Source organism: Dioscorea cayenensis, chromosome 5 (assembly GCF_009730915.1).
Source record: "Dioscorea cayenensis subsp. rotundata cultivar TDr96_F1 chromosome 5, TDr96_F1_v2_PseudoChromosome.rev07_lg8_w22 25.fasta, whole genome shotgun sequence".
NCBI classification, from domain to species: Eukaryota; Viridiplantae; Streptophyta; class Magnoliopsida; order Dioscoreales; family Dioscoreaceae; genus Dioscorea; species Dioscorea cayenensis.
Window position 1 is genome coordinate 25,617,459 of NC_052475.1, and position 23,764 is coordinate 25,641,222.

The 23,764-nt window shown below is 33.9% G+C and overlaps 1 protein-coding gene across 1 annotated transcript in view; it reads right to left on the minus strand.

Annotated features, from left to right (window-relative positions):
* Positions 1-23,645, minus strand: part of LOC120261013 — a 42,578-nt gene extending 18,933 nt beyond the window's left edge. The window contains exons 1-25 of the mRNA XM_039268666.1: positions 23,590-23,645; positions 21,371-21,529; positions 21,187-21,279; positions 20,753-21,104; positions 20,560-20,673; positions 19,622-19,717; positions 19,382-19,449; positions 17,848-17,968; positions 17,559-17,777; positions 17,191-17,412; positions 16,988-17,097; positions 16,794-16,890; positions 15,490-15,588; positions 15,227-15,367; positions 15,034-15,099; positions 11,430-11,906; positions 10,986-11,309; positions 9,885-10,016; positions 7,382-7,495; positions 7,036-7,220; positions 5,888-5,996; positions 5,658-5,801; positions 4,812-5,087; positions 4,029-4,709; positions 1,204-1,425 (exon numbers count right to left, since the gene is read on the minus strand). Coding sequence (XP_039124600.1) covers positions 1,204-1,425; positions 4,029-4,709; positions 4,812-5,087; positions 5,658-5,801; positions 5,888-5,996; positions 7,036-7,220; positions 7,382-7,495; positions 9,885-10,016; positions 10,986-11,309; positions 11,430-11,906; positions 15,034-15,099; positions 15,227-15,367; positions 15,490-15,588; positions 16,794-16,890; positions 16,988-17,097; positions 17,191-17,412; positions 17,559-17,777; positions 17,848-17,968; positions 19,382-19,449; positions 19,622-19,717; positions 20,560-20,673; positions 20,753-21,104; positions 21,187-21,279; positions 21,371-21,529; positions 23,590-23,621 — 4,653 coding nt within the window. The 5' untranslated portion in view covers positions 23,622-23,645. The remainder of the gene's footprint in view (positions 1-1,203; positions 1,426-4,028; positions 4,710-4,811; positions 5,088-5,657; positions 5,802-5,887; positions 5,997-7,035; positions 7,221-7,381; positions 7,496-9,884; positions 10,017-10,985; positions 11,310-11,429; positions 11,907-15,033; positions 15,100-15,226; positions 15,368-15,489; positions 15,589-16,793; positions 16,891-16,987; positions 17,098-17,190; positions 17,413-17,558; positions 17,778-17,847; positions 17,969-19,381; positions 19,450-19,621; positions 19,718-20,559; positions 20,674-20,752; positions 21,105-21,186; positions 21,280-21,370; positions 21,530-23,589) is intronic.
* Positions 23,646-23,764: the final 119 nt, after the last annotated feature.

A 23,764-nucleotide genomic window follows, 5' to 3' on the forward strand; every position in this document is an offset into this window, starting at 1 on the left:
GGGATCAACATTCTCTGAACTTTGGAAACTGAGGGCATATCTCATGAATAGGAACATTTTATAACAGGCCTCAGTTTCTCAGTTCTCTTGAAATTTATATATAATAGCTTAAAAAATAAAAAATATTTTTCCATCTGTGCCCGAGACAGGTACCAGCACCACAATGGCCCTTTATTACTAGGTCTACATACTGATCAATGCAGCCAATATTCCAGATTCTTAATCAACCATGTTGTGAACAGCATTTCAGTGATAAATCCTTATGTTCATTTATCTTTTAAGAAATAAGCTGAAAGGATCTAATATGGTTGGTGTTTGGTTGAGGCTGGAATAAGATGGGTGGGTTTGAGGTTTAACCGTTTCAATTTGTTTTGGGAGAAAAACTTTCCTAAATACTGATTGGTATTTATTTAATATCAAAATTTTAGTTTCTAAATTAATTATTTAAATTAATTAAACATTGCAAAAAGTATTGGCAGGATAACATTAACACATGTTTGGGTGTTGTGTTGGTAGCTGTGGAATAACCTGAGTTACCTCCCAACCAAACACCACAACTGGGTTTAGTTTGTAAACGTGGAATGTTCATCAATCAAGGTCACGATAAAGGAGATATTTATATTTGTATATCTGCTAAGACAAACAAGATATCCATGATACAATTGCAACAAATGTTAAGAGGAAGAGAAAAAAGAAAAACGAAAGGGGAAGAAAACACAAAGTAGGAAACCCTTTTTACTCATCACTCTTTTAACCCATTGCTAAACTAAGGTATAACTCTGAAAATTTTGGCTAAAAATGGTCTAATAAACTCATAGCTTACCAACAGACAATAGACAGCTGAATCCCAAACCATAAGTAACTAATAGATTGGTGTATCTCTTTAGATGCAATACTCTGACGTACTAAAAATAGTTATTGAAGAGGATATCATTGACTTAATAATAGTCACCACAAAATGGGTAATATAAAAGTGACGACATTAGTTTCTATTAAAAAAAAAAAGTTCTTTATCATGTTGCATACTATATGAGATACTACTAAGGAGAAATTAATATTCCATAGACAATTTTTTTTCAACAAGTCAAACTTAATTTTCAGAATTGGATTTGAATGTTGTCAACTCATAAAGTAGCAAACTTCATCTATGAAATGCAATAACACAACTTTAAGAAATTGAAGTTTATAGAACTTATATCACACCTGAGCTTCAAATGTAAAACTGCTAACTTCACTAGGTGGAGAGTGAGAAACAGTTTCTGATGACCTTTTCTTCTTGCCATATCCCTGAAGTTGAAATATACCACCTTTACAGTTGTCAGAAGCACAAGTATCTGATAGTGAAACCTCAACTCCATCCTCTGTGGAAACTGAATAGCTGCTATTATTGCTCAGGTAAGTATACTTCCTTAACAACGCCCCATTCTATCAAAAAGGAAAAAAATCAATGTTAGCTCAAAAGGTGTGGAACAAGTATAGTGAGCATGTCATAGTCAATTGGAACTATGAAAACTATGGCTTATGTGCAAAGTGACAACATATAAACAAACTCCTAGAACGACCTGATCCAGTATTTAGCCTTGAAAACCTCATTCAAGAATTTCAACTCTATATGAACCTCTAAATGATCAATAATAAGCAAGAACAGTGACAAAAGAGGATGACGCGCTAAAAGCAATCAAAATAATCTCTTAAGCTTATCTCAGATAAACTGTTTTGTGCAAGAATACCATATGCAAATAGATCACACCAACGGTACAGGTGACTTACTTGTTGATCTATAACAACAATCATTTTCGATTCCTACTTATATTAGCCAGAGCTAACATATCTTTACAGTTAAGGTCAGTTTAGAGGGGAAGTGTTGCACATATAAATTGCATTATAAACATCATGCATTTAGCTAGTATTCATGCATTTTTCCTAGTTTTTATGGTCATTTCCCTTTCTCCTTGTACAATCTACTTCTTCCAGTTGTTTTCATTGTAGGAAGCTGGAATTGGTGAGAAACACCGAGGCCGGGAAGAAACACGCCTCTATCTGTAGTCTCGAGAAGTACACGTGGTCCATAAAAGTAGCGGGGCCCAGCTTTTTATCTTTTTGGCTATAAAGAGGACCATAAAGGGGCTCTAGAAAAAGGGGAAAAAGATCAGGAAAAGGGGCTGGCGGCTGAAAAGGGAAGAAGGAAGATCTGAAGACCTGGAAAGGGTTGAAGAAGGAAGGAGAGCTGGAAATTGAAGATCAAACCTTGTAGACATCATAGGGAGTTCTCTCAGCTTGTTGTGTTGCTTTCTGCAGACTTTCTTCTCTTTCTATCTTTTTCTTTGTAACTAAGATGGTGTGTGAGTAGAACTTTTCTTAGGTTTGGGATTAACCCAAGGTGTTTTGTGTATGATGTGTTGACACTTTTGTATGGATCTTTTATGCTTAATGGTAGATTTCTTGAGCTGATTTCTGATTTGAGTACACAACTTGTGATTGTGAAAGCATTGCTTGCTATCTTAGAGATCTAGGTTGGCTGAGAGGTTAACTTGGGTCTTGGAACCTCTTTAATCACCCTGAATATACCGAAAGGTAATTCTTGAGGGTTTTTGCCTTAATCATTGTACTTAATCAGGTTTTGAAGAGGTTTATTTACCACGAAAGTAGGAGGTAGCCTAATCAAGGTCTAACTTGTTATCTCTTGAAAGAGAGTGACAAGTAGTTTAGGATTAATGCCCTTCAAGAGATCTACCCAATTATAACCTAGATCCAACACATCGTTCATATTATACCTTGTGGTGAGTTCCCAAACCTAAGTTTATATTAGCCTGAAGTACGATCCGCAGCCCTGTGTCCCTTCAACCCTGATTGTGTTTCATTCCTTGTTTCTTGTTGTTCTTAATTCTCACCTTTTTAATTGTCTAGATAATCTCTTGTTGCAATAGGTTGGTAATTACACTTGGTCCTCGTGGGATCGATACTTATTTACTACTTGGCAAAACCGTGCACTTGCGGTTGTGCAACAGGAAGTTGAAAATACACCTTGGTCTTTGGGTTCAATTAAAATTTAAGACAAGAACATAAACATGATTACAAGTATGAAACCAAATGCTGGATGTTGAATATGTATAATGAAATTACACAAAATTAGTCCTCCCAATAGGTATTGCTAGAAATGATCTAACATAGAAAGGATTGTTTCTTGTACAAAAAATTATAAAAATCCCCCTCTACTTTCTCCATGTTTTCATAAATAATTGGCCTTGCCTAGGTTTCAATTTTGAGAGTAAGCAAGATAGAGATTTTCAGCAGACTGCTAAAAATTCACCTAAGCAGTAAGCTTTTAAGACATTTAATGGGCTTGACCTGGGCATTAAATTAATCACACTAGGATCAATCAAGGGAAATCAGAAAATCTTTGAAATGAGGCATTTATAAACTATCAAATCCCAGCTTTGCATATTTTACACCTGCAACAGTTCTATTAATCAGAAAGAAGATAATCCCTGTTGTATGAAGACATGTAACTCACAAAAACACATTGAGATGCACTAACTTTGACAACATGGAAAAGTACAAAGTTTCCGCAAAGAACCACCCAAGGTGAGAAACAATGCTACTATGTTGGACACAGTAAGCCAGATTTTCTTAAAATAAAGCCCTAGTGAGATACAGAAACCTTAAAAATGGAACCATATGTTATGGTGTGAGCTTTCGGCTTAAAAACATCAGGTGTAAAACTTACATTATGCCTTATGTGAATGATCTTGTACAGTTTTTCCTTCAAATTGCAGCAACATGAGCCTCATTTAAGCATTTTTATGCAGGCTGAATCCACCCAGTTCTATATGTGTGAATGCGATTTTATCATGTAAGAATTGGTTATTTTTAGAGTTGGTTTATATGTATGAGAAGATTTACAATAGATACAAAAGTTAGAGCAGGAATGTGTATTTATGTATTCACCATCTTGCTTTAATAACACAAACATACAGAAAGCAAATAAAGATGTCGGAATTTGTAACAGAAACGAATCCTGCACTTACCTTGATTTTTACATTCCTGAAGCGCAACTTCTTACCACGACCAATTAAAATAATAATACCAGAAGACGATCGCCCATTCAGATCAAACTCCTCACTCAAGGATATTGTACCTCCACAACCATCATATGTGAACTCTTCCATACCATATCCATCCACAATTAATTGCCTTCTTGGTGAAAGATATACAATATCATCCTTCTGCATGTAAACAGAACCTGAAAGTATTATGTTATCACAATTAGTCAGTGGATCATTCTTGGGATCCAAGGTTTCCTCCCTTCCAGTTATTGTGCCTAATGCAGGAAAAAGGTATTCAGCCACTGCAAGAATGAAATCAAGAACCACTAGAACACGAGGTTGTTGGATCCTAATCACAAAAGATTGAAAAGATGAGCGCCATCGGTAATCCATAATCAGCATAGTTAAGTTGGAGGCATCTTTTGTGATACTTTCTACATCATATGAAGACTCATCATTTCTACAGGCTGCCAGGAATGCTCCAGGGAAGGCAAAATTTTCTGATTTATCAGGCTTTGAAACATCAGCATAAGAGCCAAGCATTAAGCGCATTTCAGGTTTAGTATCAGGACGGATATCCAATACAGAGAATTTGGGTATTGTAACATACAGGTCCATTTCAAACAAAGATGTTGTTCGATAAGATACCCAAAGACCTTCTAGCTGCAAATGACATAGGAAGCAGGTTAATGTTTTCACATAAATTATTACAATGCAGGATCAACTCGTATCGAACAGAGTTAAACAAAATACAACAGAACTCACAGCAATTTGAGCCAAAGGAGACTGTTCATCACGGCTATTGCACAGTTCAAGTAATGCATAGTTAACCTCAACAGCCATGACAGCTACTGTGCGTGAGAGTGCAATTTGACTATTTAGATTGACCTTGTCAGCAATCATACGAATAGAATCTTTCATTCCAACAATATTTCCACGAAAGCTTGGAGGCAGGTTAGGTTGTTCTGATAGATTCATATAAGCACAGTCAAGTATAACCTTATATTCCTTATCAGACATCAATCCATGTAAAAAATCGACCTGCATGGTTAACATCAAAGAATAATGAGATTTCTCCAAAGAAAATCAGTAATAGGGGCATTAACTTTATATTTGGGTACGGTAAACTATTTATTGAATGCCCATCGAGACAACAGGTGAGAATAATGGATTGTCTAAGACCGTTAAAATTGAAATACCAGGCTTAGTTCCATGTGATAAAATAATTACGGCTTGCTTTATTATATGAACCAAATTCAATGCCCAAGAAGAAAGGTATAGCGCAGAATCAATAAAAATTATAAGATAAACTTAGACAACTCATGAGATTCCAAGAGAATGAATGAAAAATATACTATTAATACTAGACATTGAACTTAACAATTAAAATGATAAATAAACAGAAAATATAATCCCTTTATGCATCAAGCCTATATCTCAGATTTGAGCAAAGTAAAATGGATAAGATCATAGTGAACATAACTCAAAAGATAGCTGCAATCAATTAAAAAATGAGGCATATGAATCTAGAATATAGATGCTGCACATCCACATATTAAGTAGCATCATTCAAAGAAACAGTAACATCATACAATTAGGAAAAAGCATTACCTGAATATCAATACTAAGTGTCGGCACCTTACGAAATACATCTCTTAAACTACGTCGGACATAGATATGAAGGCCCCGCCCATCATGTATCATTGGCTTCCCAATAATACCATCGACTCCAACAGCCATGTTGATTCCATGAATCTGAAAATGGATTATTATAAACAGTCCTCACATGAAAGTAATAAAAAAAACCAATACAAGGATCAGTTATCAAAATTTCACACTACCTCAGCATGAAGAAGATCAAGATGAACAGCAGAAGGATCATTTTCTCGAGAACCATACCAACAAAAGGTATTGCTGATTTGTAGGCGACCCAGATCAAGTTGCATATAACTGCCAGACATTAAATGTATGATCAAATTAAAAAGCTTGTAATTTATTTGATCTAAAGGGGAAAACAGAATAAACTACATTTGCATCAGCAGTACAAACAGCAGCTAGTTACCATACAGACTTTCTATAATAGAACAAAATCAATGTTTTATTTATCATTCCAGGCAACATATCACTATCCTCCACAATTAAAACACTCAACTCATCAATTAAGCATTGTAACAAGTTGAAGGTTCAAGTTAAACACATCAACTACATTAACTTTTCAACATATGTCAAAACAAAGGAAAAGGAAACAGGATCTGCTATAGGTAAGTCAGTATGCTAGACTTGCAATTAAATACACTTACATTGGTTATTAAAAATATTTAGAATCAAAAAGCTCGAATGTACCTCTTAAATCTTAAGGCTGGCAGTTTGGTGCGTAAACAAATAGATATCTTCACAAGAAAAATATATAGAATGGCAACACTTCAAAGGAGCTCACATGACTTCCTAATTTAACCCAACTCAAAATCAAAATCACCAACAGAAGTTGCAAAACAGAATTTCCAGTCATTACTTGGAAATCCTATAAAAAGATATGCCTCAAATAATTCTAGAGTAGAATGAGAACAAACCGACCACTTAGCTTATTGTAGGATCTCCTGGAATTTTAATAAACTCAGAATAAGGATAAGAAGCTTTGGACATATTCCCCGAAAATAGCCTGATTTAGGAAGCTATTAGCAAGGAAAAGACAACCAAAAAAGCGTAGGAAAGCTAGCATTGTTGTAGATTAAATGGAGAAGAATTTTCTCCAGACATGCTTGACCTGCTAGATGCAGTACTGTGAGCATAGGATTCTAGCATCAATCAAACTAAAGATGATGGATCTCAAAGTAATGAGAAAGCCAAAAGTACTTGGACTACTGAAATAGTTGCTGTTATGACCAATTTAGAAGTGCATATTCAGCTTGATGAAATTAAATAATAGGTTCAACAACATTAACACTAATCCAATGAATAAACTAGAGAGTGAATATGAGTAGGTACAAACTCTTTGCTCATTGAGTTCTCTGGAACAATTATAATTGGAGTGTCCAAAGACAGATCCAGCTTCACAGCAGAAGCACCCTGTATCTCATACTTTTGAATAAGCCATTCAATACCACCAACTTTATCAACAAACTTGATTGCTTCTTCTGTGTGTGGAGAAGCAAGCTCCATAAAATATGAAGTTATCTGGCATAGGTAATACACAGAACAAAATGAAGATAATAATCAAATCAAAGCTTTCTAATTAATGTCATAGTAGCAATTAATGGCTTCTGCATACCAGAAAATAAAAGCAAAAGACCATAATAATAATACAACCAGCGATGAAAGCATTATCTGAAGCTTACTTCTTGAACAAATCGATAAAGAAAAACAATGCGAACAGCTGAAAGTCGGCCAGTCAAGCTATAATCATAACCTTGATAGTCATCGTCCTCAACACTGTATGACTGAAAGGTGAACTGTGATAAAGAAATTAAAACATTTAGAAAATAAAAGGGAAAAAAATTTTGAATGGAAAACCAAAAAGACCATCCAATTAATTTAAACTCTGAATGTAAGGAACAGAAAATGCTTCTTAAAATTCTTACAACTGTAAGTTTCATAATTCATAGACCATAAAATTTGAACAAAAAAAAAAAGGAAAAGAACTAAAAATAGCTATTTTCATATGAGAACACACGAAAAAACTTGTTATTAGCTGATTCACATAAGAATAATCTTTTAAATTGTTGATTTAATAGAGTAACTACTGATTCATCATATATTTCACAAGCTTCTCTCACAATAGCATGCATTTGATCATAATGGCTCAACCTGTTAAGGCACTACAATAAAAAGCACACTAATGTGAGCTACTACATGACCAAATACTCTCCATAGCATAAGCAACATCAAGCAGCATGCTTCAAGCTAGTCATATTTCAACAACTTCTGGCCTGCAGAGATATGGCATTAGCAAATTCATAAACTGGGGACTGACTGAATTGCTAACCTTGGCCTTGAGCAAAGGGGCCACAACAGGGGGAGAAGCAAATTCCCAGATTATGTAACAGATACATTTTGCAATCTGATTTAGTCATAATAAAAGCCTTGTTCAAAATATACATATATATATGATATACATATATATATGATACAATGTACATTTTGAGCATAAATATATGCAAGAAGGTGCTCAAATGTTATCCAATATTTCTAGTGACAGTAGGCATCCACATGAGAATCATAAACCCACATCACAACAGGTGATAGATAATCTTGGATAACTACCGCAGAGAAACACAACAGGAGCATCTCCGCTGTTTAAGATGGAATATTCGTTCACCCCTTCTCTTCATGCCCCTTTTTCTCACCAACTCACCAGCTCTCCTTTTTATCTCCTTCTCACATGTCTCTTTCAATATCTTATACACTTTTGTGTCTAAACCTCACTTCTCACTTTATCTCACCTTCCCTTACTACAATCTAATTACCCTCTTTCTCTTCGTCACATTGAATCACCTTTTTGTCTTTGAATTGCTCCAATAATACGCACCATGCAACCCTTTGTCTCAAGACCCTTTCTCTCTACTTCACACAACCTCTCTCTACTTCAAGGCCTCATTCTTCCTGCTTCATCACATGCCACTACTTTTTGCTCCACTGCGCTCTCATTCTTTCTATAGACAGGTTTTTTTTCTTGGGCTCTATTTATGCCATTGTGTGAACTTTATCTAGCTTCCATTTTCTACATTGCCATGTTTATCTACCTCACACAATTTCTTCTCAATCTCATAACCTCCTTTATAATCATGCACATCTATTCTTCTCTCACTGCTTGATTCCCTTAGTTTACACATAACAGTTTCTTTCTATCATCTTATACCCTTCTTCACTCTCTCCCTCATACCCCTTTCTCTCATCACTTCTCTCCCCCTATATCAACTCATTTCACTCTACCAATCCCCACTCTACTTCGTGATGCTCATGACATCAGAACCTTCCCTCTCTACCTCACCAACAATTCTTATCTCTCTACCACACCACAATCCCCCCCTCCCTCTTCCTTGCAAACCTCACCTTACTAATGTCAGAGACATGGTAGGAAATACAGTACGATTGTTGGCCAATTCCAAAATATTGGTCATAATAAAATATATTAATGTAATGCCATTGAAACATTCCAATAAATTATTACACAAGCCAAATATCTCAATGTTCTGTTACCAGGCAATCAATTTTTTAATAGGAAAAAGGATTTATCAACAGAGTATCATTTATATTCTAGCACATGTTATTTTCTTCGTTAAACCAAACACCAGAAAATGATTTCACCTCAACTTTTCCATTCTTAACCTCTATTAGCCCCAATTGAAAGACAACTTCGCAGCCTATAATCAAGTTAAATATCCCAATCACAATCTAGATTAAGGATAAAATAAAGCAATGCCTATGACTTAAAATCAGAAAAAAGAATAGGAACCTTCAACAGAACTCCCTCCTCAAACCTCATGCGCATCTAGGATTCAAATCGAATTTCCAGGAGAGAATCCTAAGATATGCAAATATGCCATACAAACTAATATTAATAATAAGGTAAACATAAGTAAAATTTGGCTTTCTAGAATAAAGTCATTTATGAGCAACTCATGAGGCAAATCTGGTTTTGAATTAGCATTCACATCACAAGGAAAGTAAAGTTGAACTGATCACAAAAATAGCATGCCCTTCCCAAATGTTTAATTTGTTATTGAAGCTAATACGAAGGATAAAAAAGGCCACATTTCATCTGCACCGAAGGAACTGCATAATCCCAAGTAGAATATAAAAGAGCCATTAGAGAAAATAAACATACTGACAGCCAGATACCTTGATAAGAGATTCCATCCCTTGATTGCGTATATCACAAAGCCAGCTCCAACAATGGTCTGGTTCCAGGGACATATCACGAAGCCTCATATTTCCTAATGTACCTTCTATGGTTATAGAACTAGGGTGAACCTACAAAAGAGAGAGTATAGCTTGAGGCAAACACAATTAAGGAAAATAGAAGAGAAAAATTTGTATTCGAATCTAGAAAATCGGTAACTATAATTTACAAGAAAATGGGGTCTATAATGGAAAATGTACTCTGCAACTAGAAAACTGGCTCAGCCAACTATATAATAAATGCAGAAAACTACAATCAGCTAGAATATGCGATATTAGATAATAAATATTATGCAATTGATTCGTATGATATCAACATTTACAGCTTACAATCACATTTAAAGCATCCTAATATCCATTAATTTATAGATAACTTTATTACCCGTCATGGTAGCAATGACATGTGGACGCTTCATTATGCTACTTTTTTCATGGTATTCCATGAACATTCAAGATAAGTTTATGAAGATGCTATACCAAAGTTTTGACTGACACAATTGGCTAATGCATATAAAATGGTAGCAAACATTATCAATCCTATATTAGCGCCTTTTTAGATAAACTTTTTGCTTTTAATGATAGCTATAACTCACTAATGCTTCATAATGCGACCTTTTTCACTCAATTCCGTAAATATTCACTATAAGTTTATGAAGATTCTATACTCTAAGTCTTTAATGATCTATGTATTTGGCTGGTGCATCTTATGCAAGAGCTTGAAACTGAAAGCAAACAGATAAAGAATTGCACCAGTCACCAGCCATAAATGGTTGCAACTTTATAGTTAAAATCCAATTGATCATCTTTAAACCTCAGTTCTACCTAAAAGTAAATAATTATCATGAGATGAGGGCATTTTAAACAACCAATGCCAAATAAAATAAAATAGAATAATAATAATAATAATAATAATAATATACAAAAATAAAAAGGATGAAAAAAGAAGAAGAAGAAATAAAATAAAATAAAATAATAATAGAATATAAAATAAAAATGGCGAGGCTACAATAAATTGCATTTCATTCAAAAACTTCACATTACCTTCAGATCAAGCAGAAAACTTTCTTGTACAAACATTGCAAGCTGAGAACCATCTTCCTTGTTAAGATATATACAAACACTATCAACATCCATCCTCAGGTTAAAAACCACACGAGTTTTGCCATAGCCCAACAAGCCCTTAACTAAGACACGACCATTTTCTTCTTTCTTTTCAGTGTCTTTTGAGGCCAACTCTTGGGCTTCCACATCATTTTTGCTGCTTATTTCTGAACTCACTAGGCTCAGATCAAAGCCAAAATCAATTAAAGCAACAAGAGTAGGCCTATTGCAAAAAAATTCTAGTGCTGACATGCTGATACACATCTGCAATATCAAATGGAGTCAAAGAAGTGTCACATTTTAGCATGATAAAACATAAAAAAACACAAAAATTACAATGCACCGGCAGTAATAATCTAAAAGGCAGGATACCATATAAATTACCTGTGTATCTATGCCACCATAGAGAGGTGAATCAGGGCTCCCTGTTACAAATGTAACAACCACAAAATCAGAAACATTATTGTCCCATGCCTCATAGAATACCTCGTCATTCTTTCCTTTTAATTGATCTCGATTTATTTCATCAAGATCACAAATCCCACCATATTGGTCAGAACTTCGAGCAGAGGTGGAGTAAGAAAGAACATCTGGGTTTTGTGAATAGAAGCTCTGATCAATAAGCATGAAATCTGGTAGTGCATCAGTAAAACTGTCATCCTCTTCGACAAATAATTTCTGCATGTCCTTATCATTTAATTCAGAGCCACCAGGGCTATGACACCTCTCATGCTCTTGCTGCACAGAACATGCTAAATATTGTTGGCCTGCTGCCGGATGGACTTGAAGTCCATCTTTAATCTTCAAAGAATGAAGCTTCGCTTTAACTGACAGGTTACCTCCAAATTGAACAAGGTTTACCTGTAAAGGAATAAATTTGAGCAATTCACAAAAGCTGCTATGTGAAGGAAGAAACCCGAAAATAAGGATTTCCTTGTTTTACTAAACCATACCTTCATCAACAGTCATACATAAAAGTATATACACATCTGCATCTCTTGAATACACAAACAAACTAATCTACAGGAGAAGTTTCTTTGGTTTCACTTTCCAAATTCCAATTTATCCCACCAAGTTTGTTAAAATTATCAAAATGCAACAATCAATTTTCATACACTGTCTTTCATTAACAAGGTGTTTGTTCGCTGGGATTTGTAATTCCATGTAACTAGAGTTACATGATCCCCAAAAACCATTGTTTGATTGGGTGTATTTGTCAAATCCACTTTTACTCAAAAACATTACTTTTGATTTTGAGGGATTTGACTTGCTCTCAATATGGGCATAAGTCAATATCCTGGAAATTAAGGCTCCCATCTAAGGCTCACACGGTTAATATGCAACCATCTTTTATTTTTATATATTTACAATTAAATATAAACAATTAAAATATAATTGAAATATTTAAATTAATAAACAAAAAATAAAAATTATTATTAAAGAATTAAAATATAATATAATAATTAAACTAATTAATACAATAATTAAAATAATATACTACAATTGGCAAATGCATCAAATACATATTTCTCAAATCTAAATTTACAAATCCTTCAAATCAAACACCAAAATCCTAAAAAACAATCCAGCATTTCTAATTACATCCAACCAAATAATGGATTTGTCCCTCTTGTGGTTCCAAATACAAGGATTTGCAACTACACTAGAACTAAAAATCTATTCTATTTACAACTATATTCAACCAAACACTACATATATTTTTATTATCCTAAGTATAATTTATCATCTCCATTATACTTTATTCATGAACTATTAGATGCAAACCAAACATATCATCTAAGCTTGACTCAACCCAAAAGCTTAAACTAAGAATGAGTGACCCAGGCTTATTGATTTAAATCCATATCTACCAAATTAACCGATGTAGGAATTAGTTACTCTAATATGCTACCTTGATATGTATTAGTTCTTTTTAACTAGCTATGTTCCAAGCAAACCAAACAAACAAAGCTCTAATACCATTTTAAATGAAAACCAAACATATTTTCTGGACCTGATTCAACCCAAAAGCTTAAGCTGATAAGATGAAAGACCTTTATTCAAATTCATATTTGATAAACTACACCAATGTGGGACTATTAGTTACTCTAATGCAAACTTCTGTGATTATTCAACTTTTTTAATCCCATATTAGCCCCCTTTTTCTATTAAAATTACAAGAAAAAACATTTCTTTCCTCTTAGTAATGGCACATGTTTTAACCTTATAGTACATGCTTTTGCATTTTGCTTCGAATTTCCTAAAATTTTTAAATATAATGTGGGACTATTAGTTACTCGAATACGAACTTCTATGATTATTCAACTTTTTTAATCCCATATTACCCCCTTTTTCTATTAAAATTACAAGAAAAAAAATTTTCTTTCCTCTTAGCAATGGCACATGTTTTAACCTTATAGTACATGCTTTTGCATTTTGCTTCAAATTTCCTTCATTTTTTAATCCCTTCACATTAATGTCAATATGTTATAGGGAAAATGGCTTCTATACCTCTACAAAATGGACAGTAACTCTAAATAATAAAATTAAATTTATAGCTCACCCCATGAATGCCTTCAAAATTTGTCTGATACACACTGACCCTAATGAGATCAAACTCAACCTTCACAATAAGACAATTATGTCATAGGGAAAATAGTCTAAATACCTAAACAAAATGGGGTAGTAAACTCATAACTAATAAAATTAAATTTATAGTCCACACCATAAATACCTCCAAAACTCTTAAATTTTATTTTACTTGATGCAACAATATCTGTGCTCCACATTATTTTAAATTCATAACATACCCTCCTACTTACTCAAAACAACCTAAATTTTGAGAAATTAAAACTGATGGCATAATGTATGCTATTCTTTTAAAAACATCATTCTTTTATATAAGCTTATTTTGATTCTCAACATTACCCTGTAACATCCTGAACAACTATATTCAAAACTATCAATATAATGCCTGTAATTCCCTTTTATCTTTCAATTAACCACAGTCATATTTGTTAAAATTCACACATAATGAATTAATATCATTTGTAAAACAATGTTTCTATCTTAACTTAAATAATGCACCTGCCTTTGCAAGTCCAATACCAGCACATGTATGAGGGGGCATGTGGGTGGCTGTGTGTGTCTTGTGCATAAATCTACCAATCAATTTAATAGCATTTATGCAGCACTATACATTAGTCCAGAAACCTCAGTAATATGCTCTGATTATCAAAATATCAAATAGAGTTTCTTAGATATCCTATGCACGTACCTTCATTTAATTAGGATTGTTGCTCATTATATCCCAAATCCCCTCAAAAGGTTGCAATGTCAAGAGTGAATAATATAGATATAAAACCAGATAGAGATATAAGATCTGTTAATTAACCAATAATGAAAATCTAGTTCCGCCAATCTAAACAGCTCATGGTACATGTGGTATCATGTCAGCTAAAGAACAAAAGTCCGGTACAAGAAAGCATCCTTAGTTGTAGTTAATAAAATTTTGTAGAATAAATAAAATCAAACTATCAAAGTTCAGCATTGCGTGAGAAAATGTTTTCAGCATCCAATCATCCATCACGTTTACAGAAGATGATTGATATATACTAACGAGAAACACCATCTGACACTGCATTACTATGTCAAAAATAACTACTTAGTTTGCTTTCTCAACATGCATTTTAAGCAAAACAGCCTTATTGATCATCAATTTACAGAACATGCAGAAATTGAAACTTGACATCAGCTCTAATTTATGCTCCACAACCAACAAGTAGAGAGCAAACACTAACTGAGGAATTCCAATTATGGCAAAAGGTAAAATAAACAATCTATATTCTGAGGGATTCAATTATCAGTAGAAAAAAAAAATATTCCAGTTCTTATTTTCCATGCAACTTCTAGTTCTGTATAAAAGCTAATGTACTTTTGTTCATACATTTGTCTGCAAGTAAAAAGTTGGTCCAATTATCATGCTCACCTTGCCCCCGCCAGCAAGGAACTCGAGAAGCAAAGTTTCTTGAGCTTTTTCACTCCCTCCATTGACCTACATCAAATATTCAAAATTTAAATATAAAAATAGGATACTGATAAAGATTATTCCCTTAGATATTATTTCCATCTTGAAAGCTTATCCAAGTACACAGAACAATGAGAATTAGTTATCATGTTACCCTTCCATATATTGACATCTTCAGTTCAACAAGTGTTCCATTGATAACAAGATCTGCTTTACCCAAATTATCAAATTGGGGACCCCCAGGTTTTGACAAGCCATCAACTGGTTCACCCAATACATCAATTGTTGGATGAGCCTAAGTATTACATACAAAAATCAAATGCATAAAAGTAAAACGGGTTAGAAATCGAAAGATAAATAAAAAAACATTGAAAAATAAATAAAAACAGTATCTTGCATGTCAGTAAAGACTTATACTGAGGCCTTATATGTCGCTTGCACAAGGGCTCTAAGCCATGCACTCCTTTCATCTTCATCTTGAAATTCAATAATAAGCGTATTAGAAGATTCCAAAGCCTGCAACAAGATTTTGAGGTATTAAGCTTACGATAGTCAAAACCAAAAGATCATGAAAAAAACAGAGTTCAACAAAATCCATCACATAAGCCCACAAATAAATGGCAACAACTTTGTATGTGTATGGGACTGAAATATGATATGGATAAGTAGGTCAACAAGCAACTTAGCAATCAGTGAAGTTAATATCCTTAAACAGCAAAAGAGGATGTACAAAGATGAGGGAGCTTTAAAATAATGTCATGACGTAAAACTAGTGCCATGGGTCCAGATATTAATGGCCAAACAAGTTTGATCATGTTATTGTCAGAATGCAAAAATAAATAAATAAAAGTAATAATAAATAATAAATAAAATAAAAATACAATAGTCAAAACCAAAAGGTCATGAAGAAAACAGAGATAAACAAAATGCATCATATAAGCCCACAAATTAATGACTACAACTTTTTATGCGCATGGATTTGAAATATGATATGGATAAGTAGATCAACAACAACAACAACAACAACAACAACAACAATAATTTCTTTATGACTATTGAGTTACTAGGGCAGTCAACCGAAGAGAATCAACACAACATATTCTTATATTTAAATTGTTTGAAAGATCAATCTAAATCAAATAACATATGAATTGACATCACAATTAACAACGCCAATGATGATTGTGTCACATTCGATTTACTCAAACTCTCCATTCATGTGTTAACTCTTGCATTGATATCAGATTTAACTGTGTGCAACATATTGCAGCATGTCTTTATTAGGGCATAGACAAGTACCATTTGGATATCATCCAAGATCCATCAGCAAGGATAGCTAAGATCTCAAGATGTCAGGGAGAACTGCATGAGTTCCTCATCACCTTTATCTCTAGAGGGTAAATGTGAAGGCATCAGGAGGGTTGACATTATTTGGCATATTAATTTGCATTTAAAGGTTTATGCAAATCATAAATCATGACTTTCAGGGGGAAAATGGTTCTTCATCTTATACATTTTAATGCTGTAATTCGCATTTGAGAAATGAGGGGGAAGAAAGCGTTACTACATCAACTCAAGAACATATGCACTCCACATAAGACTGAATTGATGCTTGTGGAGAATGGCCGAGAACCAAATTAAGTGTGAAATGCAGAAATAGAATCAAAAGGGCACAGTAAAAGCAGAACATGGTATTAGATTATCTTGCTCATCTGATTTACCTTCTGAATTTCAATGCCTCTGAAACTAACAGCAATTGAAAAAAGAGACCCACCAACACTTGTTGGGGAAACTTCAAATACTTGCCGGCCAGCCATGCTGTAATTTTAACGAGAAGTTATATCTATAAAGAACAAAATAAAAAAAATATATTAAAATTCCTCGGTAAATAGATGCAGAAAATTGCTGAACCTACCTGGAACATCTTTGATAATTCTGAGACAATGCTGACTCCAAAACATAAAGATATAGACCCGATAAAATAAGATGACAAGGTTGCCATTCAGCCAAAGAATTTCCAATGCCCTAATTGTAAAGATAAGGGAATGCAGGATTAGATAAAAAAATTGTTTATTGGCATAAAAGAATTTTAAAAAAGGAAAGATAAAAAATACATACCCGCCAAGCAAGTATTCGAGCATCACTAGCAAGATCAGGAGGATCCCAAGGCATGTGACCAGTTTGGAGAAATGTATTATCATCACTAATTTCGGCGGATTGATAGAAAATATTAAGCAATTCCATGATTTTGCCATATATCGCTGGTGAAAAGTGAATACCAAGATTTGGAACTTGAACATTAATCCGGGTCGATGGATGACTAGGATGGGGAATTCGGATCTTAAAAAAAATGAACAAAACAAAATCAGATAAAGAGTGTAAAACAACAGAAATGATTAAGTGAATCTCATTTAGTTACGAGGTTCACCACCATCAAGCAGTCAATGATGGGAAAACCATGTGAACAGACAAGAATAAATGAAAACCTGGTCAATTATAACTGACATGCCACAACGATCAAGAAGAGAATAGCACTGATTGTCAGCTGTTGCCGTAGGAGATGATGAAGATTGATTCCCACATTCTAAGACCCTAGCATAGTTCTCATCAGAAATACCAGAGTCTATAAAAAGTGCCGCCATGTCCCTCCCAGATATATAAAATCGAGAATATAGGCTATGCCTTTGTTCACCACCTTGATCCTCCTGCCAAAAAGTGATACTGAAACTACCACTAACATTATAGCTATTCAGTTACAATTTGCCAGCTACTTACTCTGGTACACACTGTAAAATGACCAAAATCCATAAGAAAATGGCTTATTTTCGTGGTAGACCCACTTGCAGTAATTGGAACCCGCATTTTGGGTGCATCAAAATCTATATCAAGCGCAAATCTGGGACAAAAAAGAATCAATATATGCATTTTTAACAATATGTGTCTGGAAAGCAAATTGTATATTTTCATTATGAACAATGTAATCACATGGTAATGCTCGCAATAAGATATAACTCATAGCATAGCAAACAACAAAACTTAGACTGAATTCAGATTCAATTAAAATAAAGGCAAAGAAAAGCTAGTTTTATAGCTTCCTGTTTTTTTAATTATCATACAAAATGAAAAACTTTTATGGCTGGTTTTATGGGTTGTAGGTATAAATATCCACAGGAACCAATTCAGATAGATATGTAGGGATACTGTCAATATGAAGCAATAAATTATAAGTATCACTCGTCATTCTGTTCATTCATGATGATTTACTGCAATATGATTAAAAGGGCAGGCCATGGCAAGTAAAACCTCACTATTAGAGCACACTTTAATTGATCCAACCATGGATGTAGACATTAAGTAATATTAACTACTTCATTTTCATCCAGTTACACAAAATAATAGCTACAAATTTATAATACATTATTCCTGTTTGTAAAAATTACCAAAATCAAATTTTACTTGTATAAAATATGGCTGGCATCTACGCTAGCAAAGGCTTCTCGGGAGTGCCACATAGCATGCTAAAGGAAACCGTACAAAAATTTGGTATCATTTACGATCATTAAGCTTTTCCAGGGAACAAAAATTAATTCTAATCAGGCAGTGCCAGTTGTTCAAAAATATATGAATTTAAGATAGATCGTATAAACCCAATTGAATTCCAATATCTAATGTTTCAATCATCCATACAAATCACATACAATAAATGAAAATGAATACGAAGTAAGGAAAAAATGTATATCATCAATTTTAAAAAATTAAGGTAGATTCCTACATCTAATGTCACCAAGAATATCTTTAAGTGCAAAACATATTCCTGCACAATATTCAAGGAGAAAAAAAAGCCCTCCACTGCTTCCCTACAAGCTAATGATATATCCTGCTTATCACTATTTCTTTAGAAAATGATTTAAAAAAAATTATAAAAACAAAAAGAGTCCAAGAATGAATACAAGAATCAACACAAGGAGCTTGTGGACCATCAACGCCCTTTTAACAAATACTAGTTACACTGTTATGTTAATTATGATCAATGCATACAAAACTGCAACAAAAACAACCTTGGATTTTACCATTTCATTAACTATATACTGCTTTATTCAAAAAAATACAAAATTATACCAAAGAGAAAACCAAGTAACCTGGATAAAGAGATACAGCCATCTATATAAGAAAAATACGGAATAACAGATGCATCAAAAAGATGCAAGGAATTATTTAATGAATAAATGCAAAAGAATGGCACAAGAGCAAAATGCAAGATAGAGAACAGAACATAAAAACAAAAGAACTGTCAAATAATGTTAAGAACCTGCTTTGATCTTCCAGTACCATCTGAATTTGCTCTTGTGCTCTCCGGGTCACTTTCTCTATCTTTGTCTGTTTTTAATTAACATCAATTGATGAGCAGGTGCATATAAACTGTTGGTCAATATGCTTAGGCTCAAATTATAAACCTATACTTGATAAAGGAATAATATCTAGGGACACTAAAAAATTAAAGTAAAATACAGCAGAGAATGGAGATAAAGAAATATTTGGTGATTGTGACCTGTAAAGCAGCAGCAGTTTCCCATGCAACAGTAGGGCTAACAGCAGTGCTCCTCTTCACAAATTCAATAAATTTTTCATAGCTTTCCATCAAAACCTAGCAAACAGCAAAATTGACATTGTGAAAAATCTAGGAAATACAATGAATAAGTGCATCATTATTCCTAGCAACAAATTTAAACTCACAAAAAGATGATGCAAAAGAAAGATTATCGCAAATATCATCACTACAATCAATAAATATTATCCTGATAAATCATTACAATACACAAATATTATCTTAATGATCATGCAATTGTTCAATGACCTGCAAAACAACTGGCATCTGCCCCAAGTATGCCAAGCCAATATTCTAGCCATAAAACTGTCAGTCTTTGAAAAGAACTCAAATTATTCCCAAGCTTTCAATAGTAGCTCATTTACATGTTCAAGTTAGTAAAAACAAAATTAACAATCAGTCAAACATAGCATATATCCCTATTGGAACAATATAAACAATCAAAAGAACTTCTCAAAAACTTTATTCAGGCCTTTATCAAAATTTACCCAAGAATTTTTAAATAATGAGGTGTGCATAGAAAAACTTGCATTATTTCTAATAACATATAGTAACAATCACTTGGGATCCCCTAAAAATCAGAAAGCAAGAAGCACTCAAGAACAACATTTCCTGAATGTTATAACCACCAAAAAACATAAACCATGGATATTAAGACAAGAATACTTCTACCACTTGATTATTTCCTAGCAACTAAATATAGCATATAGGTCACACAACCTTAGAATGCACTATACGAAAAAATGCATAAATGCGGGCTCAAAATTAAATATTTAGCTATGAACTTGAAAATTATAACATAAACATGGATGTGGATAGGATAAACATCTTCTTCACATAGGGACCAGAACTTGTTAATTTAGAGAAACAAGCTTACTCACCGTAACATGGCATGGAGCAATTATTGCAGAGAGCCTCCAGTCCACATTCTCTCCAATAGGTGCATGAACAAAACTCGCAGTCAAGGCATTGTTCTTCTTCTCACTGCTAACACTCTGAAACAAATGTCCCAAACAAGAACAAATGAAGAAACAAACAGGCAGGCAATCATAGACACCTCAAATTAAAACATACCCTTGCAAGTGGACCTTCAGGGGACATTAAACCATAAAATTTCAATGACACATCACAGTGAATGCTTTTATGATAAAGTTTGGTGGTGACATGAAGCTGCTCAAATCTGCCACAGACTATTTCAGTTTGGTTGATATCAATGATCCGAGCAGCAGCTTGGTTGACAGAGACATCTACTAGGAACAGCATCATATGTTGCATATCCTTCCCTAAAAGAGTGGTGTCCTCATCAACCTGATAACTTAGTATTTTATTAATTGCATGCCATTCTTCTTTAGTCAATCTTTCTTCTCCATCTAACTCGGATTCAGTAGAATCACCAACAGCCGAGGCATCTCCAGAAGGATTGCGCCTAAAATGGTTAATAATAAAGCATGAGAGAAGAAAATTGACTTCATCCATTACTCAAGTAACACACAGTAGGAAACACAAACCATCCAAATGACCACCAACTTTTCTTAAGAGTACCCTTTCTTCGTGAAGCTTCCTTTGATTTAACAGACTCAACCTTTGCATGAGCCAGCAACCTGATGGAAGTTGCCACAATTGTCCTTATAAGAGAAAACGAAATGGACAAAGTTATAACTGTAATAGCTAGTAACAGGAATTAGAGGTAACCTCCATAGTATAATCACTTTGGAATCAAGAACTTTCTCAATCTGCCTCAGTTCAGAGAAATCAAAATTTGAGGATTGTTGCAAGTAACTCGAATACAATAGAACATATCGACGCCGAAGATCACAAAGATGCTTGATTCTTTCCCATGAGAACCAGTAGCTTAAAACAAATAATAATAGCAACAAAAATGATATTAATGATAATGATCAAGATATGATAACGACAGTAAGTGATGCAAAACACAGATATCAGAATATCTTTCCAGTCATACGAGTAAAGTGTACTCTAAATGAACAGAGGAATTATATCTTCATCGCTTAACAAATAAACAGGTAGCCTTTTTCTGTTAACCAAAGCGCATGCATGGGTGATTAACAGAATTAGCAATTCAATAATAAGGTAATGCCACTGCAACCACGTTATTTTTAATTTTTCTACTGAAACAATGATTTTACAAGCCAGTTTCAATTTTCCTTTTAGTCAAGCTAAAACAAAACTGGTTCAGCAGTCTGAGTATCATTCCAGCAATATTCAGCACAGTTTCCACAGGGGGGTCATTTTATACTTTAATAATCATGCTATCATGTAGCAGTCAAGAAGCAGGTCATTTTAAAAGTTAACCATGCACTGGTTATTTACAAATCATAGTTATCTATCCTTGAATGAAAGGTTGTGATTTCTCAAAGCACCTGCAATCTTTCAAAGAGCAACACATGTAAATAAACCATAAAGAAATAGTATAATTAGTTTTATAGCATCATCCATCACCTATATGATGATTATCAATGAATGCAAATATATAGAAAACACCCACCTCTTTCCAATTCTCTACAAGATCATTTTCTCTCTCCACAGAGCAAATTCTTTCTCTGACTCCATTTCTCTCTAGAGTACCACACCACTACATGCTCTCTTGATGTCCATTTTCTCTGCAATACTATTTCCTTCCTAACTATTTTATCTCTTTATACAATACCACATTTTCACCCTTGCATTTTTATCCAATTCTTTTATTATCACAGATTTATATCTTACAGCATAACATTGTGTTTCTTAATAACTTAAATTGCATATGAATCCCTAATTTGATTGTCATTTTTACTGTCCAAAGTTTCAGTTTATTATGTTATATCAATTACTATTAAGCATAAACTATACCCATAATCAATAGATTTTAGAAATAAACAAACATTTAGCAAGCCAAGAACCAATAAATTAAAAAGTACAACCAACAAAATGATTAGATAAGCACCTATAACTATTGTGGTGCTCACTTAGGAAGGCATCAGCATTCAATAATATTGTTGACCACATTTATCATACATGTCAAATAGAATAAAAAAGGGGGAGAAATGAGAGAGAAAAAAAATACGTGCAAAAATAAAAATAAAATAAAGAAGAAGAAGAAGAAGAAGAAGAAGAAGATGATGATGATGATGATGATGATTATGATGATGATGATGATGATGAGATAGAGGGAACAAAGGGGTGGCATAGAAAGAGAACTGTGAGATAGAGATCATCAAAATAAAAGAGAAAGGTAAAAAAGAATGAGCAGAAAAAGAAGTGTGAACAACAAAAAAAAACATTGAACAGAACATTACACTGGGGGATATAAACACTGGGGGAGATTGAATAAGAAAATGAGGCAGTGAAAAGGGTGGGATATGAAAAAGGGCAATAAGGTTGAAAAAGAAAAGTTGATTGTGCACAGAGAAAAAGAAGGATGAGACAAAAGAAATGGTGTGGTGACCTCTGAGGGGGGAGGGGAGCAAGGGGGATAAAGAATAAAGAGAAAAAAATATATACTTTATAAGGAAAAACTGTAAGGTATAGAATATAATGGTAAAAGAGGTATGCAAATGGAGGCTAATGTGTGGCAATGGCAATAAGCCAAAGAAAGAAGAAAGAAAGATGACGAAAATTTTAAGTGGAATTTGTAGGCTCAAAAGAGAGCCTCTCTTCAAGCAATGCATTAAAAAAGCTGCAATGAGAATAAGTGATCTTATTTGCACAACACATCCCTGCAATCTATTTATAGACCAAGCAGTTAACAGTTGTCAAATAACCAGATAATGATCAGTAACACAGTACTGGCAGACACTGAAAAAAGTTTTGAGAAGTATGATGGAATTAATGCCAAAATACAAGCCAATTCAAACATCATGACTTGATAAAGAAATAGTTCGCATAAACTGATAAGAATGTATAGAATGTACCACATTTTCTTCTGTTGCAGCCCAGCCAACATAGCATAATGCCACCATGCATTAGGGGTCTTAGCTTCGTGATAACAGGTCTCAGTGTGATACTTCCACACGTGTGTCTAGCACGTGAAAATGTTTCCGCGAGAGTTTTCGGCGGCATCGTGGTACTGTTCCTGATAAATGAAGA